The following is an 18,735-nucleotide window of genomic DNA, read 5'->3' on the forward strand; positions in this document are numbered from 1 at the left end:
TGCTACCATGTAAAACAAATAAATATTTATGTATAAACACTATATCAAAAATCCCTTGACAAATATTCTTTCATCGAAACATTTTTAAACCGTCACAAATATTTTCCAGCATACCAATAAACGGTCATATTCGATTCCACTCTTTTCCAGTAAAAACGGAGTATTGATTTCCCAATGGGTAGCTGTTTGCGTTCACTTTACAAACTATGGAGTAAAGGATACAGCTATTGTTTTATTTCTGTCTCGATAAAGACTCGTGTATTATGAAGTTTTTCTTTAGTATACTTACTTAATAAACAGTTTTTCTACTCGTCGACTGCAATGCTTGAATTAAGACTTCGTATACCAAAGTGAAATCGCGTACTTTTTTCACTATGGGACCCCAACTCAACTATAATATTCATTTCGATACAGTTTAGTCAACTATAATATTCATTTCGATACAGTTTAGTCAACTATAATGAAATTGACCAATCGAAAGCGCGGAGCAAGTACCAGGGCCTCATGAGTTACGAGAAGGTGTCGTTGACCAACCGGCCCGGGGGGCGCGGGGCGCGGGGGCCGGGTCGCGTACGAGTATGAAGGTATCGTGCCTGCTCGCGCATCTTAGCTGTATACTTTTGGTTTTTTTACCTACATATATGATTCTTCTACTAGTTTTAAGTATTTTTTTTGTTGACTCGAAGAAAAAGTATTGTATACAATAGTGATATAATCAAGCTTTTCAATCTCGTACCTTACTTAGGCAACGAAGTTTGCTGAGTACTCGACTGAAAAGCTCTCCATTAATTATATCACGATTGTATAAAATACTATTATTTCCGTTAAATTATCTACCATCGACGGTTAAACGAACAGTACCTACAATGATTCTGCGTTCACCACTGGAGGGCTTCATCACTTTTTATTTAAGTAATATTATTATATGATATCTAATTCAGTTCCTTTTTAAACCATAATTACTTTCTTAAACATAAAGAACTAACCTATACCTAATATTTCATTACAGTTTAAAACTTATAATGACTTTTTGTAATATCTAGCTAATTAAAGTTTAAGCAAGAAAACAAATGACTGCCTGTCATGTCATTATCAGTGTCATTATCTACGAACAGAAAAGCTAAAACAATTATTCAGATATGCCATTCTAGATTAAACCTTGTGTACAAGCCATAAAGACTGCCTAAAGTGATCTAACTTTACCTGTATTTGTCTGTTTGTGATTTATTCATAACTCTTCGTATCGGGGAGTCATCACGAAACTTCATATCTTTGACTTGTCTGTTTCAACAAATCTCGTTCAGATACCGGCTGTCATACGAATTGTAATGTAAAAACCATTGACATATATATCTCAGGACTAGCCTTACGGGCAATAAGAATGGAGCATCAATGCGGCCAGTACAGCGGTGTGAAAACGCTGCAACGCGATTGGTTGATGAATTCTAATTCTCGTGCGTGCGGCCGCGCGATTGGTTAGACTACACGATTGGCCCGAATAGGTGAGTGACACCGCTGAACTAGTACCATTTTAAGTGCACGTAAGGCCAGTCCTGAGATATATTATGTCAATGGTAAAAACATAAATATCGTGGAACCTCATAAAATCCCTACTACTTAAAATTATAAATGCGAAAGTATAGGGACAGATTACGTGGTCAGCATTTCCCCGCGCTATACGGAATGCCCGCCGCGCGACTTGCTCCTCAGTTGTTCCCCGGCTGTGTACTGAGAAATACACGTTCTAATTAAGTATTCCGGATTATCATTTATATACTCCCAGATAGTTAATTCCTATAACTGGTGACTTCCCGACATTTGACATTTAGTGAACCGTGAACTATTAACAGTGACAATTAGTGTTGGTGCATTGTTTAAACGGCTTTTAAAGGAAAATCTGGTTGAGTTATTTCGTAATATTATTTCGGTACGCGTGTGTGTATTACGGCCGGACAACTCCCCGCGCACCTGGGTAAACGGAAGCAAATTTAATTGTGTCGCAAAATGGAAAATGGAACCGCGACAACCATCGAGTTGTCAGCGATATCGCTTGCAGCGAAAATACCAGACTTCTGGCAGGACCAACCGCGGCTGTGGTTTCTGCAGGTAGAAGCGGTATTAGCTCAGCAGAAAGCAGGGGACCAATCAAACTATAATATGGTTATTGCTAAATTGGGAAAGCAGGCGATTCAGCAAGTTGCCGACATTTTGGAGAAACCACCGGAGGAGAATAAATTTGCAACATTAAAAGCCAGATTATTAAGTGTCTACGAGGAGACAGAGGCAAAACGATTGCAACAGTTAATGTCGGACATGGAGCTTGGTGACCAGCGCCCATCGCAGCTTATGAGGAAGATGAAGGACCTCGCAAGAGATAAGATTCCTGATGAGACCTTGACATATTTTTGGCAAGGTCATCTACCACCGTCGGTGAGGGCCGTTGTAGCGTCCGCAGATTCAAAAAAGATTGAGACTCTGGCAAGCATAGCTGATAAGGTAATGGAGACCTTCAAACCGAATGAAGTTGCCGCTATACAGAGTATTTCACGTCAATCACGCCAGAGTTCGCCGACAGATTTTATAACGGCAGAATTGGCGAAGATCAACAATCGGATAAATCAACTTGAACTTGCCAATAACCAAGGACGAGGTGGGACTGGAAGGAATAGCCGCAGACAAGGGCGTGCACGTAGTCGCTCACGCAACAACAGCCGCTCTTCAAGCCAGGATTCTAAAAACCAGGATTGGTTGTGTTTTTATCACTACCGCTACAAGGCGAAGGCGTATAAGTGCGTTCAACCGTGCGGCTGGAAGGGACCACAACCGCCGGAGGGAAACTAGCGGAAGTGCAGGCGTTTGCGGCGGAACCCTGCACCATGGTAACTAATTATCGCCTTAGTGTGACAGATAAAATTTCCGGTTTTAAATTTTTAATTGATACAGGTGCAAATGTGAGTGTAATTCCAAAGAACTTTAATTTTTTTAAAGACTCGTTACAACCTGTGAATAATTGCAAGTTATATGCCGCGAACAATACTGAAATTAAAACGTATGGATATGTTAGTTTAACATTAAATTTAAATTTAAGACGTAATTTTAAATGGAATTTTATTGTGTGCGATGTCAAACAGCCTATAATAGGGGCAGATTTTCTGCGTAATTATAGATTACTTGTAGATTTGTTTGGTAAAAGGCTGATTGATGATTTGACAAGGATTTATGTAATTGGAACGGTCATAAACCATACTCAGTCATCGATTAATTTATTAAGTACGGATAACAAAGCATTTCACTTACTGCAAAAATATCCCGAGATATTAAGGCCATTATCATTTATTGAGGCACCTAAACATAACACTTACCATCATATTGAGACAACAGGGCCTCCGATTCACCAAAGAACTAGACCGCTGCCTCCTGATAGGTATGAAAAGGCTAAGAAGGAGTTTCAGCAAATGCAAGAGATGGGTATTTGCAGGCCATCTAAGAGTCCGTGGTCTAGTCCTTTGCATATAGTTCCTAAAAAAGATGGAGAGATCCGTCCATGTGGGGATTATAGAGCTCTCAATGCAGTCACGAAGCCAGATCGCTATCCCATAGCGAGGATACACGACTTCACCTATTTATTGGCAGGTAAGTCCATATTCTCTTGTGTAGACATGCGTAGAGCATATCATAATATCATGATACACCCTGATGACGTGGAGAAGACAGCTATTACGACTCCATTTGGTTTGTATGAGTTCCCTAGGATGAGTTTCGGCCTGAGAAACGCTTGCCAGACTTTCCAGCGGTTCATGAACAATACCGTTTTAAGAGACTTCGATTTTGTGTATTGTTATTTAGATGACATACTTGTTGCTTCTCTCTCAGAGGAAGAACACAACGGTCATCTCGAACAATTGTTTAAAAGACTTAGCGAATTCGGTATCACTATTAACCTGGAGAAATGTACATTTAAAGAGAAGAAATTAGAGTTCCTAGGTTATGAGGTATCAACGGAAGGTTTTAAACCGCTGGAAAAGAAGGTTCAAGCTATCAAAGAGTATCCGAAACCCAAGACCGTTAATCAGTTGCGAACATTTTTAGGCATGATTAACTTTTACAGGCCGCACATGCCTCATGCTGTCCAATACCAAGAAGTATTACATAGGTATATTCATCAGGCAAAACGAAACGACAAAACACCTATTCTGTGGACGCAGGAAGCTGACATAGCATTCGAACAATGTAAGCATAGCTTACAAAATGCTGCTACGCTAGCATACCCACTTCCCACAGTACCGATAGCGATTTTTGCAGACGCTAGCAACACGTGTGCGGGTGCTGTGTTACAACAACAAGTTGAAGGTAAGTGGCAACCGTTAGCTTATTTTTCTCGGAAGCTAACAACAGCACAAACGAAGTACAGTACTTATGATAAGGAACTTCTTGCTATTTATTTGTCAGTACAATATTTTAGGTATCTGCATGAAGGCAGAGAACTAATTATATTTACAGATCATAAACCTTTGTCATACGCATTTAGTAAGTTAAATAGCGACAATAACAAGGAGATACCAAGACGGACAAGACAATTACTTTTTATAAGTGAATTTACTACAGACATTAGACATATACAGGGTAAGGACAATGTAGTTGCTGACGCTTTATCTAGAGTTGAGACAGTCGATTTTCAAAATATTGCAATAGACTTTTCTTTGATTGCGAAGGCACAACAAAAAGATGGCGAATTGAAAACATTATTACAAAATAATAATTGGCAATTTAAGAAAATAATGTTGCCTAACTGTACATATGATATTTACTGTGACGTTACTACAGGTAATGTGAGACCGTACATACCGGAACAGTTTCGTCGCGATGTTTTCAATCAGATTCATAACTTAAGTCATCCCGGTGTACGAACTTCACGCAAGATGGTTTCTAATAGGTATTTTTGGACGAATATGAACAAAGATGTAGGTCTTTGGGCCAAAACCTGCGTTCAATGTCAAAAAGCCAAGGTCACGAGACACACCAAATCGACACCAGGTAAGTTTCCAGAAGTAGACCGATTCCAGCATATACATACTGATCTAGTAGGACCACTACCAACATCAGCGGAAGGTTACAGATATTGCCTTACCATTATAGATAGAGCTACAGGATGGCCGGAGGCGTTTCCATTGCAAAACATATCGGCAGAAATAGTAGCACAAACTATTTACGATGGCTGGATTGTGCGATTCGGATGTCCAGTTACTTTAACCAGTGATCAAGGTAAGCAATTCGAAAGCAATCTTTTCAGACAACTAATGAAATATACAGGCACGGAGAGGATTAGAACTACGCCATATCATCCTATGAGTAACTCGGCTATTGAGAGATTTCACCGTACTTTGAAATCTGCGTTAAAGGCACGTATAAATAGTACTTCATGGGTTACAGAATTAAGCACAGTTTTACTAGGTTTACGTTCTGTACCTAGATTAGATACAGGCGTGAGTGCAGCTCAATTAGTTTATGGCTGTTCCATTCGTTTACCTGCTGAATTTTATTGTAATGTTGATAAAAATATAACAGAACCATATACTATGTTAGATAAAATTAAGGAATCGATACGTAAATTAAAACCAAGACCATTCTCTCATAATAGAGACGATAAATTCTTTGTAAGTCCTGATCTTAAAACCTGTGATTATGTGTTTGTACGTAGAATAGTAAAATCCTCATTACAGACGCCTTACGAAGGGCCATTCAAAGTTTTGAAAAGAAATGATAAGGTTTTTAAAATTCAATTAGATGAGCGTGAGGTAAATATGTCAATTGACAGGCTAAAGCCTGCATACTTACTTAACGAAAAAGTGAACTCATCACAAAACTTAACTGTACCAAGTACGCCACAAGCTGATAGCGGAATCGCTCCGCCTATGCATAGAGTTGCGCCCTATGTTACGCGCAGTGGTCGGACAGTTAAGAAGTCGGTCAGATTTTGCGATGAGTAAACTTAATATATAGCAACTATTATTTTAATTTTGCAAATAAGTATTAATTGTGACAACACTTTATGTAGGTTACATGTGTTTTATAAATATGTAATTTTAAGAAACAATTGGCACTCCACTCGAAACAGTGAAACATTTAATACCTAATCATGGGAAATTACAGTACCAAGAAAGACTCAGAAAATATGGATAAATTTAATACCGTTACGGCAGAAGCATCTATTAACGTTTCCGGACTCGCTACCCAGATAAACACGTTCAGTTTCGTGTTATTGGCAATAATTATTGTTTTGATGATATTTTTACTGTGCTACTTCTACAGTCGTTGTAAACAAAGGATGAATAAATGGTTCACCAAGAGAGTTCAGGTCCTGACGAAGGACCAACAGCTGTCTTCTGGAGTTCAGGCGACTCCAAGCCAGCCACAAGTGCCACAACAGATTTATTTGAAAGTCTAAGTGCAGTGCAAATTGTTTAACGTGGTAAAATAAGCTACTCATTTTTTATTGTAGGTCGGATAATATCTATATTTAGATATCGTGACGTGTTTATGTATTACTTAAGTGACTACCTATTGTGCATTCATAATTTCAACCTTAAGTTCAGCATTGTACTCAAGTTACATTGTGTCCTGTTATCGCTCTGATTTCAAGTACCTAGTAACTGCGCGATATTGTTTTCATAGCACATTTGATTTGATTTAAAGTTTGTTTGATTTAAAATAGTGAAGGTAACAGACACAATAAAATACAAAATATGTAGATCCGTTTAATGTGTAATTACAAATGGTTCTTACTGAAGCATAACAATATTATGTAATTTGTTTATTATTAAGTTTTCTTAAAAAATTTGTAATTTTTTTTTGTTTTTTGGGGAGGGACGACTATAGGGACAGATTACGTGGTCAGCATTTCCCCGCGCTATACGGAATGCCCGCCGCGCGACTTGCTCCTCAGTTGTTCCCCGGCTGTGTACTGAGAAATACACGTTCTAATTAAGTATTCCGGATTATCATTTATATACTCCCAGATAGTTAATTCCTATAGAAAGTATCTGAATCTGTCTGTTGCCTCTTCAAGCTTAAAACTGAACCGATTTAGACGTAATTTGGTATGAACATCGTCATCATAATTCCAAGCGGGTGGTAATTCTGTTCGGGCGAGGTGCAGAGTGGAGTGTGTCCATTCTGTATGAATAACTGTTACGCTACGGCTTACGTAGGCGGACAACGCGCGAACGCGGCGCGGCGCGGCGCGGCGCGGCGAGGCGGCGGCGCGGCGGCGGCGCGGCGCGGCGCGGCGCGGTGGCGGCGCGGCGCGGCGAGGATGAAACAAACCGTTGATACGTATAGGTATGTCCTACTCGTACGTGAGCGATTTAGACGCGAAGCGGGGCGGCGGCCGCGCGGCGTTCGCGCGTTGTTCGCCTACGTAAGACGTAGCGTAACCTACTTATTTTGTGATGAGTTTGATACTCCCTACCGCACAAGTAGGTACCTAAATTATTAAAACGCTCTCATTGCAATTTTTCGTTTCATAATTCTTACAGGCTCTCAAAAACCATAGTTTCTGTATGTGCGTGCATGCGTAACTACATGCACCGTGCGTGCGCGTGTGCGTGCTTGCGTGCATGAGTGTGTGTGTGTGTGTGTGTTTCAGAGGGAGAAGAGAGAGAGAGATTGCCATTTGTATGAGCCACCGGTGTTGAACATCATCGTTTCGAGACTTATCTGAAAGCGATTCGAGACAGGAAATTATAGCGAACGTCGCTGCGAACGGTTTAATTACTTTTCAATATTGCCGTACGGTCGGCGACAAGTGTTCAGCCACGGGACCGGCGCTAAATGTCGCTTACTTTACGCTGTGATCCACAAGGAAACTACTGGCCACTGAAGGCATCAATTTTACGCAACAAAATAATTAATAGTGGCTCTGTGAGCTGTGGACCTGTAACTTAAAACTGAATAAGTGTATGGCTACACAATTTTGAAAAAAAAAAAACGAATGAACTGAAAATAAAAATAAAACTATTTAATTGTTATTGTGTCGTTTAAGTACTACTACTACTAGTAGTAGTAACTACTGTATGTATTGTGTGATTTGTCTCAGTGTTCTATGGACTAAAAGCCTGAAATAAATGATATTTTATTTTATTTATTTAATCAAGGAACCTGCTCACAAAATTTCACGAGAACCGGTTTAAAATCCTGCAGAGGAGAACATCCGAACTTAAGAATGCATTTTTGGCCAAGCTGAAACGGAGACCTTTGCTTTCGCTCGGTCAATAAATGTTAATACATTTCTGAAGTTTAGGATGAAAACAATATTAAGACCATTGGGATTCCGCGTGCTATTAAAATATCAAGTTAAGATCTGATATAACCTAGGTACCTATACTAATTCACTCTTTTAACCAGCAGAATAAAACAAAGGTGCATTAGTGGGTCCGAAGTCCGAAGGGACTAAAAGTAAAAGTATTTAGTAATGCGAACTAATGTCGAGATCCCTTAAAAGGTCCAAGTAAATACCGGGACTGGAATAGGATTAGGTTAGGTCTTTGAAAGCTGTATCGAAAAGTAATTGGTACACACATGAAGAGTTATTTTGGGGGTTTACTAATATGTGGCCGAAAATTGTATGGCAAATTATCACTTCCCAAACTATTTTTCCCATAGTATCATTTGGCAAAACTATCAGATGGCAAACCAATGTTTCGCATATATAACATGTCGCAAATGATTATTTACAATATTATTGTGTGGCAAAATATTTATTTGGTCATGTTTCAAAATGTCTTTTATTGTTATGTCGAATGTATTGATAGGCATAAATTATTTTTCGCCTAATATTGTGACGCATAGGTACTACTAAAATATCCTAATAATGTAGTACTCATGCTACAAATTACAGTAGCATTTTATTTCGTTATGTAGGTAGTTTTTCGAGATGTGCAGTTCAATGATGGAGGTAGTAAGAGATGTGCAGTTCAATGATGGAGGTAGTAATTTTGTTTACTACATTCCATAACCATTTCAATCAGTCAGTTGATGTGTGTTAATGTGATACGCAACGAAATTAAGCCTTCTGTGCTCCGCATCTGCTCCGGCGCTACGGGAAAAGCAGCCCCTTCGCCCTTGCGTAACAAAGCGCAGGCACAAATGCTCGCCTCCGCAGCTTCGGCTTGCTGGTCGCCTTCGGCGACCAGCCTCAGCAGCTTCGGCTCACGTTGTGCTCTGCGCTTTGTTACGGCGGGCGAGGGCTGCTTCCCTTCCGCGCCTCCGGCTTTTTATATATACTCTAGGGGTAGGACAGACAAGACCACGTGGATAGTGGGGTGCTCCGATTCGGATTTTGGTTAGTTAGACTTAAAAAAGTGCGTTTAAGTCTTATTTTGAAAATGACGAATTTCATTATTCCGAGTTTACAAAAGATCGAATTTCTGAATACCGAATTACTTTTTGTCTTAATGAATTTTGGTAAAATGAACATCTGCTAAATATAATTGTGTTCAAATAAAAAGTATGCGAAGTTTCAATTTGGGCCAACGTTATTTAACAATAAATAGTTAGGTATAATAAAACATTTGCTTAGTGACTATTTTTCTAAATAAATCGTGGTAAAATGAACATCAGCTAAATAAAATTGTGATCAAATAAAAATTATGCTAAATAATAATACGCTAAGCATTGGTTTGCCAACTAAAAGTACTGCAATAAGTTGGTTGGGAAGTGAAATTAGGCGAAAAATATTTCGGCGAGATGGCAGTATACCTATTTTGGGTTTTAGAGTGATTTTTAACCCCCGACGCAAAAAGAGATGGGTGTTATAAGTTTAACGTGTCTGTCTGTGTATGTGTCTGTGGTATCGTAGCTCCCAAACGGATGAACCGATTTTCGTTTAGTATTTTTTTGTGTCATAGATAATTTTATCCCGAGTGTTCTTAGCCATGTTTCATGAAAATCTGTTCAGCCATTTGAAGATCATCAGCTCTTATAATCTTATAGTCGGGGGGTTATTAAAATATTAAATTTTGGTTATCTTTATATTAAAGTATGCAGTAATTTGTTGAAAGGATCTTGTAAGAGACACTAAGTATTAAACTCAACCGCTAAGCGGCTTAATAAACGTCAATCGTGGCAGTAATCGCGGCGGCGGCGAAGGTCAATCATTTTATCAATAAATTTGACAGATACAGTGGCGACAACAACGACGCCGTAACAGTCATGCAGCTGCAGTTAACATCTGAATTCCTTCTTATTTAAGGTGACAGTCCATTTCCAACCGCAGTTGCACTACTGTTCATTTTACTATGGAAATTGACAGTAACAGCGACGCGTTCAGTACCAGGTGGTCCAGCATGAGTTGCGTTCTCGCGCGCGACTCCATACTTGAAGTCGCGCAAGATGTATGGAGTCGCGCGCGAGAACGCAACTCATGCTAGACCGCCAGTAGTGAAGCTGCGGTGCCTGCGGTCAGAAATGTAATGTTACCCATAGTTACTGCAAGTTTCATTCGATGGTAACCGTCAAGGAAATTGAGATTATCGGCCGCGTCAACGCTGCACTGCAGCAGTAATGTTACAACAGTGAAGAGAGTGGGCTGATGTTGTTATGCAACCAAATATGAATATAGCGAGCCAATTTGGGATTGTTGTCTAAAGGAAACGCCCGTCTGGTTGAAAGATTTATTTTAACTGACCATCGCAAAATTATGCGTCTATCTAGATATAAGTAACCACACATAACAGTTTATATATAGGTATAATATATGTTATATGGGTTGCCAGGCAGAGTGATGGCAGATGGGCCTATGTTAACGGAATGGTGGCCGCTTCCAGACGAAAGGAGTGCCTGGCGTCCGTTCGCTCGTTGGGTGGACGACTTCTGGATTGGCTCAGGACCGGGATAAGTGACGTACTCGAAGAGAGCTGGCCTATGCTCAGCAGTGGGCGATAAAAGGCTGATATGATGATGATATGGGTTACTCACTGAAATTTGCCACATCTCTTAATTAAATTACCTAGGTACGGATTTAAAATTACTCAGAACAAGTAACATCGCCCGAGTTATCCAATATCCACTTATTTAAAAATGATATTTTCCAACCAGTGGCACGTCATGTTCAGGAGCTCGTGAAATGGAATTAATTACATTTTGATGAGTTGATAATTAGTAACGTTCAGCTTTTCAACAATGTACACGTACAGTCAACGTCAAAGATATGTTTCCACGTTTTATTTATTTGTATTGTAATAAGTTGAAAAATTTAAATATTGGCGGCCTCCTAGACTAGTCGTTAAAGACTCTGCCTACGAAGATGGAGGTCCTGGGTTCGAATCTTGAAAAGAGCATTTTATTTGTGTGTTTATCACGAATATTTGTCCCCGAGTTAAGGATGTTTCCTATGTATCTATCTTATATCGTTGCCTAGTATCCATAATACACGCTTTGTTTAGTTTGGGGAAACGTTGATCTGTGTAAAATTGTGCCCAAATAATGTGTATTTAATCTCCTTGACGCCGACTGTACCTACTGAAAGTTACAAAGGTAAAGTTTGTATAGGTATCCTAAGTAATTAGAATCATGTTTTGTACAGTACAGTCAGTACTTGAAGGGTTTTATTGAAAGTTATTATTTTGTCAGAGTTTCTTCAACCTCTTTGCCTTGCTCTCCTCCTCAATACACACAGGCGAATAATTTAGCTTAGTATAAGGTAAACGTACTAGTGCTCGACATGCTAATGCCCAATAGATGATACCCTGCTGTCACTTCTATTGACAATGACTCAAGTTTCAAGATGACATGTACTGGGACCGCGTCGAGCAGTACGTTTACCTTAATATCAAATTAATATTAAATGAATAATTAATTAATAATTAATATTATCCTTCGCTGCCTGAAACACAGGGAATCCTAGTTCAGGCATTTGTAAATCACTTGTCTTTATAAATTATTAGTGTAAGGCCTGAGTGGACGCTTGAAGCGGAGCGTTCGGCGGGGCGTGCAGCGTGGCGTCGGGCTCACAAGTTATTTGAGCAGCGTGCACTAAGGCCGCTCCTATAGTTCGTTTTTTTTAGCATTAGAAAGAAAATAAGCGATCTTGACATGTCTTTTAATTGAAAAACGCTTATTAAAAATCAGTAACTTATACCATAGAGAAATAAGTAAGACAAGAGTGCTCACTCCATACATCAGTTCAGACTATTAATTTCAGTGTCTACATCTAGCATCGAGTAGCGGAACTATCAGTACTGCTACTTGACAATAGATGTCGCACCGACCGGAAAGTCTTATCTCAACAGCATAAGACTTTCCGGTCGGTGCTACATCTATTGTCAAGTAGCAGTACTGATAGTTCCGCTACTCGATACTAGATGCTAATAGTCTTTTTGGTACTAAAACTGATGTATGGAGTGAGCACTCTATGTATTTTTTTCTCTATGCTTATACTTATGAAAGCAGAAGAATATAAATGATCGTATTAGATTCATAATTGTTACATATTTGCCGTGACTTATTTTTAAAACATGTTTTTCAATTAAAAGGCACATCAAGATTGTTTACCTTTTTTCTAATGCTAAAAAAAACGAAGTATATACGCTTGCATTTGTTTAACATGCACGCCGCACGCCCCGCCCCGCTGCACGCCCAACTCGAGCGCCCACTCAGGCCTTACACTTAGTCTTTAAGAGCAACCACTGTACTATACTTTTCTCAATAAATTATTTGTATTTGTATTTGTAATATGTATCACAAGTTTCATAAAGTCCGGAAAGGCCTCCTGGGATGGAACAGGCCGTTTACCAGCAGAGTTTATCATTCGGTCGCGCTGCGACGGAAATTGAACCGCCTGAGCGTGCGCCATTTCCATCGTTGCATTGTTTCAGAAATTATTGTGAGTGAAAATTAATACCTTGGCCATTCCACATGTTTTTTAAATAACTTAACCTGGCAACATAAAAAAGAAAATTCGTAGGTATTATAAAGATACTGTTCGGATTAAGACTACACCAGCATTACGGCTGCAGTGTAGCAGCGCGATATTAAGTCGACTGCCTTGCAGCTTGCCTGCTTGTCTTGAATTTTTGTCGTATTTTTAGCGTTCCGTACCTCAAAAGGAAAAAACGGAACCCTTATAGGATCACTCGTGCGTCTGTATGACTGTCTGTCCGAGTATCTCCCCCCCCCCCAAACTTAAAATTTTGAAAAAATACACAAAACTGTTATTTACCCACAGATGACAGGAAAACCTATTAGAAATTTGCAATCAAGCGTGAGTCGAACTTAATGAACGGAACCCTTGGAACGCGAGTCCGACTCACACTTGGCCGGTTTTTGATATATGAACAGCCAAGAATGTACTAGATAGTTCTTGTACATTCTTGGCTGTTCTTAATCAACCTAACCAAAAGAGTGGCCCAATTAAACATTTCCAAGGCTCAATTAGAGGGCGGTCAAGATCGTTCTCGGGAATAAATAAATAGGGCGTATCTTACAAATCGGCGTAGATTCCTGGCCCTTTGTTCCCAATGCTCAAGAGAGTCCAATGGGTTTTTGTTTCCCATAAAATTTTAAGTCATAATGTATTGTTTGTCATATTATCACTAGTCATAAAACTGAAACCGTTAACTTTTCAGGATTTTCGTCAGGTTATCCTATAGACGGGTTAGGTTAGGTTAGGTTTGTTTTATGGCAATCCTGAAAAGTGACGCGTTTCTGAAACAAATAAATTATGACTTATGACTTAAACTATGCTACACAACTTATGCTAGCAGGTCAGACATATTTAATGATGACTTCACAGTCTGTGATCTCTAGATTCGTTAAAATCATTCGTAATCTCTCTTTCCTTTAGTGTAAGGACTGAGTGCACGCTCGAGTTGGGCGTTCAGCGGGGCGGGGCGTGCGGCGTACATGTTAAACAAATGCAAACGTAAAGTAGCGGCCTTAGTGCACGCTGCTCAAATCCCTCGTGAGCCCGACGCCACGCTGCACGCCCCGCCGAACGCTCCGCTTCGAGCGTCCACTCATGCCTTACACTTAGACTTTATCCCTTTGCAAGTGAAAGTTGGTACAACTTCAACGTGTAACCGGTCTTCTGGTGTAAATGCTCCACCTCTTCAGCAGCCATGGCGGTGTGATGAAGGCGCGACACAACAGTGCCTTACTCGGTGTAGCATTTTTTTTGAAGTGAAAACTTCTTTAGCGGCGCTGGGCACTTTTTGAGGTGACCGTGACCGTAAGGGGCGTAGGGCGATCACGTGACCGTAAGCCCCGTAAGGTGGCCAGTCATAATTTAAATGGCATTTAAATCGATAAAGAAAAACTCAATGTTATTTGACATTTATGTTGCGGACTCCTTTTCAAGACTCTTTACTTATGTTCAAATAATTTGACGTTGTCATATGTAAATAAACATGTCAATGAAAAAGTGTGATCTTATTTGAGAATGATAATAATATATAATAAATAATAGAATACCTCCGCTAAACGTATGTAATATCGTGTTACCGGGTGTCGGTAACATAGTGAGGATTTTCACTTCTATCGGCACTTCCGTAGTGCAACCGTTGTTGCTTGTTATTCTTCTTTATACCACGTCGGTGGCAAACAAGGATACGGCCCGCCTGATATTAAGCAGTCACCGTAGCCTATGGACGACTGCAACACCAGATATTACATGCGCGTTGCCAACCCTAATCTAATGGCGAGTTGTCAGTTAAAAGTTACTAACTACTCTTGAAATTGGATATTTTTCTCATGTTACATAACTTACCTAACCCGTATTTACTAAGTGTTCGACTTTTGCATTAAGTGAACGTTGGGAACACCAGCGTTGTCGCATCGCGCACTGAAGTAAATTTATATCCGCCCTTAACAAATGATTTTCATTAGCGCTGCTCTTTTTACACAACATGCCAACGCTACGATAATCACAACAAGGACTTACGTAAGCGGGCAGTATATTATGACTTGTACGAGTAAAATAATGATGGGAATCTAAACTACTTAATATTTATAATATTTAAAACCTTCGCGTTTTGAACACATATTAACTCACATTTATAGACGGGTCTAACGCGAAATTTATTCAATTACCTTTATATACCGACGTTTCGACACAGGTTTCACTGGTCATGGTCGCGGCCAACTAAAGTCTCAGCAAAATGTCAAAACAGAGATTTGTGCAACTACCCGACGAAAAGTGTATGAAAAAGTTTGGGGTAGACATCACATTTTCAAACCACCCACTACACATAATGTTAATTATTGTCAATAGTCCGACACGCAACACTCACAATATCCACGCACACGTCCGAAGATAGATCCTTTGGCTTTAACTTCTGTATCACTGGTTCCCAAGTTGGCGATAAGTTGAATCCATCCTCCCTATTAAAATTCTATAAATGTGAGTTAATATGTACTTAATATTTGTGGCAGTTTGGTTTTTTGGGCATTTTACGCAAACCGACAACCATTGTGCCAATTTGTCGTGAAAAATGTGGTAGCGCTACTCTAACCACCCCAACTCGAGTGAGCGAGGTTATTACAATTCGATACAATACAAATCCTCTTTGTTGCACAACCTCAATAACGCAGCGTACTTACTACGTAGGCGAACAACACGCGAACGCGAAGTGAAGCGATGCGGCGCGGGGCGAATCAATCCTTTGATAGGTACCTATAGAAGTGTCCTACGTGGGCGATCTCGTTGCGAACGCGAACGCTGGGGGCCCGCCGCGCCGCGTCGCGTTCGCGAGTTGTTCGCTTACGTAAGACGCAGCGTAAAACATTAACCTATGAACTATGAAGACAGATGTAACAACAGTGTCAAATCACAATGGCTACAAAATAAGTAAATCTTGAACAGGCCTCACTCAAAAGACTTCAATCGCCTAAAATATATCAATCTCCTTAAATACAAAAATGATGTCAATATTAAAGGTTTCTATTTTCTGCGTAATCATTTACATAAATCAAACACGCATTATTTTGTAGCTGCATTTTAATGGAGTAAGATAAAACGACTAAGTAGATTATCTTTGTAGAGTAAATTGGTTGTTTAGCCTCTAGAATTTAGGAGATTATTTTAAGAGACAAATTAACTAGGTATATTAAATATCAATGCAACTGTTTATTGTTCAACACTGTCATAAGTGCTTGCTTATTGCGTAACTTGTAAATACTGTAAGTTATCTATTTATAAGTTGTCTTATAAGTGAAATTTCTGTAATTTCTTAGACAATAAAAATTCTTTAAACCGAATTTGGTTTGAAATAAGTTATATTCATATTCATATTCCGTTATTCATTTATTCATCATCCTTCTTAGGCTAGGGTTTTTATAATATGAATATAAAAGTAAAATATAAAAACACTCACAAAACAATAAAAAATACATATTTAAACACATTATAAAAAACCTAACCTAGGGTACCGCCAGCAGCGGGGCAAGGCCCAAGCTGCCGGTGGTCAGGGCCGCAGAGAAAGGAACCGGCGGACTATCCGCGCCGTGTCCAAGATCACCGCCTTCCGTTATTTATTATTATTACAAACCTTACATGTCAAAAGGGATTAATACTTGTAATTAGGTCGATTTCAATTGAATTACAATTTATATAGTACCCGAGATAGCCTTGGTACGTGGTTGGTTTTTCAATTTTATGCAAATAAGCGCTTTACTATTAAAAATATCAATACTCTGTGATGGAATTTGCTTTCGCAGAGTTGGTTCTTTTGACTCACAGATTGATTTAAGAAGGGGTGACAATAATTGACTATCATCTTCCATTTAATGTCCTGTCACTATTTATTATAGTGGGACAAGATACATGTGGGTGTAAATATTTATTTATTTTATTAATCATCTTCCTACCCTTCTTCCGGAATTTTGCCACGGCTCACTATTTGAAGGGTGCACGGAAAGAACATGTCTAGTCACTTCAGTAACATTTTGAGTAATCGCGGTTTTAAAATTTAGAACAATGTCAAAACGTAGGTATGGTAATTCCGTGACCAGGACCAGGTATTATTTAACAAAAAAAAAGTTGTGTCACATTTATTATACAGTGGTAGCAAAAGATATAACTAATAGTTCAATAAGAGCTCTTCATTTTGAGATAATAATCTCATTTTCCGAAAAAAGTGACTAATAGACATGTTCTTTCCGTGTACCCTTCATTTATTCAATATTTGGGTACCTATTATCATTAAAGTAAATCGAGTTTCCTCTCGCTTCCTCATTGTTATTAAGAACCTTTTCTTTTTCTTTCGAAGATCCTTATATTCTCCGTAGAAAGTAAACAATAGCGACTTGTCTGATTGTATCCACAAGCCGTCCACAGACATACCACCTTTTGCCCTTCAGATAGAGCATCTGAGAAAACTCGTACTCAAGCGCGTCATCTTCCTCGTGTTTGTCTCGGCTTTTCGCCACGAGCCACGGCTCATTCCTATGCTCCTGCCTGGGGTTCACTTGGCAACGAATCCCGAGCATTGGCGTAGGCACGAGTTTTTTTACCAAAGCGAGCGCCATCAGACCTTCCAACCCAGAGGGGAAACTACGCCTTATTTAAATTAGACCGGTTTCATCACGTTGTTTTCATTCACCGAAAAGCGACTGTTAAATACCAAATAATATAATAATATACTACTACTACTACATAAGTTCCGAAAAACGCATTCAATCACCACGCGCGCTAATGACAGATAAAATAATTCATGAAAGGTTATTGGTAAGAAAATTAGGCTTTAGGGTGGAATCACATCTGTCAGCATCGAGCCGCATTTTATATATGAGAAATCGCTCGTTAGTATGCGTACGCATCGGAAAGCTGAAAGCATGCGTACGCATCTTCATACTAACGAGCGATTTCTCATATGTAAAATGCGGCTCGATGCTGACAGATGTGATTCCACCCTTAGTCTATTTATTTGGTGATGTGCACAGGAAAGACACATACTTACCTAAGTTTAATTCATATTAAAAAGGTTGTTGGCCCTAACATGATTCATATTGCCGTGAAAATAACTGAATTTGGCTAAATACCCAGTGTGCTGATGCGAGCCTATTCCGCGTACGTTTAAAAATGCAGAATCTACCGGACATAATCAATACAAGCCGATCTTATCAACCCCACTAGTTTCCCAAAGTTTGAATCTCTTTTCTTTCGCTCGTTCACGAGTTTGGGAATGCGGGCCCCGTCAATAGATCTTAATGCAAAGCCTAAGTACACTTTTACCCCAAGGGATCAGATTATCTTCAGGATTAAGTTAATGTACGTCCGATGGTATTTCTTTAATAGACGATGGTTGTAGAAAATTCAGTTATATTTAATCGTCTATTGAAAAACGATTTAAAGTAACGATTTAATCAATACTATATAGTCTAGAAAATATTAGGTAAAGCCACCTAACTATATTAATCTGGTACTAGAACTATGGTCCCTCGCCTCCACAAATTCAACACGTAATCTTATCTTATCTTATCTTATACCTTTAAACGTGCAATTATTGTTTATTTATATCTTTCGGGGATCTCGGAAACGGCTCTAACGATTTCGATGAAATCTGCTATATGGGGGTTTTCGGGGGCGAAAAATCGATCTACCTAGGTCTTATCTGATCTCAGGGAAAATGCTAATTTTTTGAGTTTTTATATGTTTTCTGAGCAAAGCTCGGTCTACCAGATATTTCAGTATTAATTTTAATACAACTACAATTACCGATGTCCAGGCGGGTTTGCTCGCCC

The 18,735-nt window shown here is 39.3% G+C and overlaps 1 protein-coding gene across 1 annotated transcript; it reads left to right on the plus strand.

Annotated features, from left to right (window-relative positions):
• Positions 1-2,004: 2,004 nt before the first annotated feature.
• On the plus strand, positions 2,005-2,735 carry LOC134657719 (uncharacterized). The gene is made up of 2 exons (XM_063513282.1): positions 2,005-2,496; positions 2,694-2,735. The coding sequence occupies exons 1-2, from the start codon at positions 2,005-2,007 to the stop codon at positions 2,733-2,735; spliced, it is 534 nt and encodes a 177-aa protein (XP_063369352.1).
• Positions 2,736-18,735: the final 16,000 nt, after the last annotated feature.

This window comes from Cydia amplana, chromosome 20, assembly GCF_948474715.1.
Source record: "Cydia amplana chromosome 20, ilCydAmpl1.1, whole genome shotgun sequence".
Taxonomy (NCBI): domain Eukaryota; kingdom Metazoa; phylum Arthropoda; class Insecta; order Lepidoptera; family Tortricidae; genus Cydia; species Cydia amplana.

What these genes read in the sequence shown, in the direction of transcription:
- LOC134657719 (XM_063513282.1), top strand. Translation starts at nt 2,005, where the DNA reads ATGGAAAATGGAACCGCGACAACCATCGAGTTGTCAGCGATATCGCTT. An exon ending in TGGCAAGCATAGCTGATAAG is followed by an intron (nt 2,497 to 2,693) that starts GTAATGGAGACC and finishes GCGTGCACGTAG; the next exon opens with TCGCTCACGCAACAACAGCC.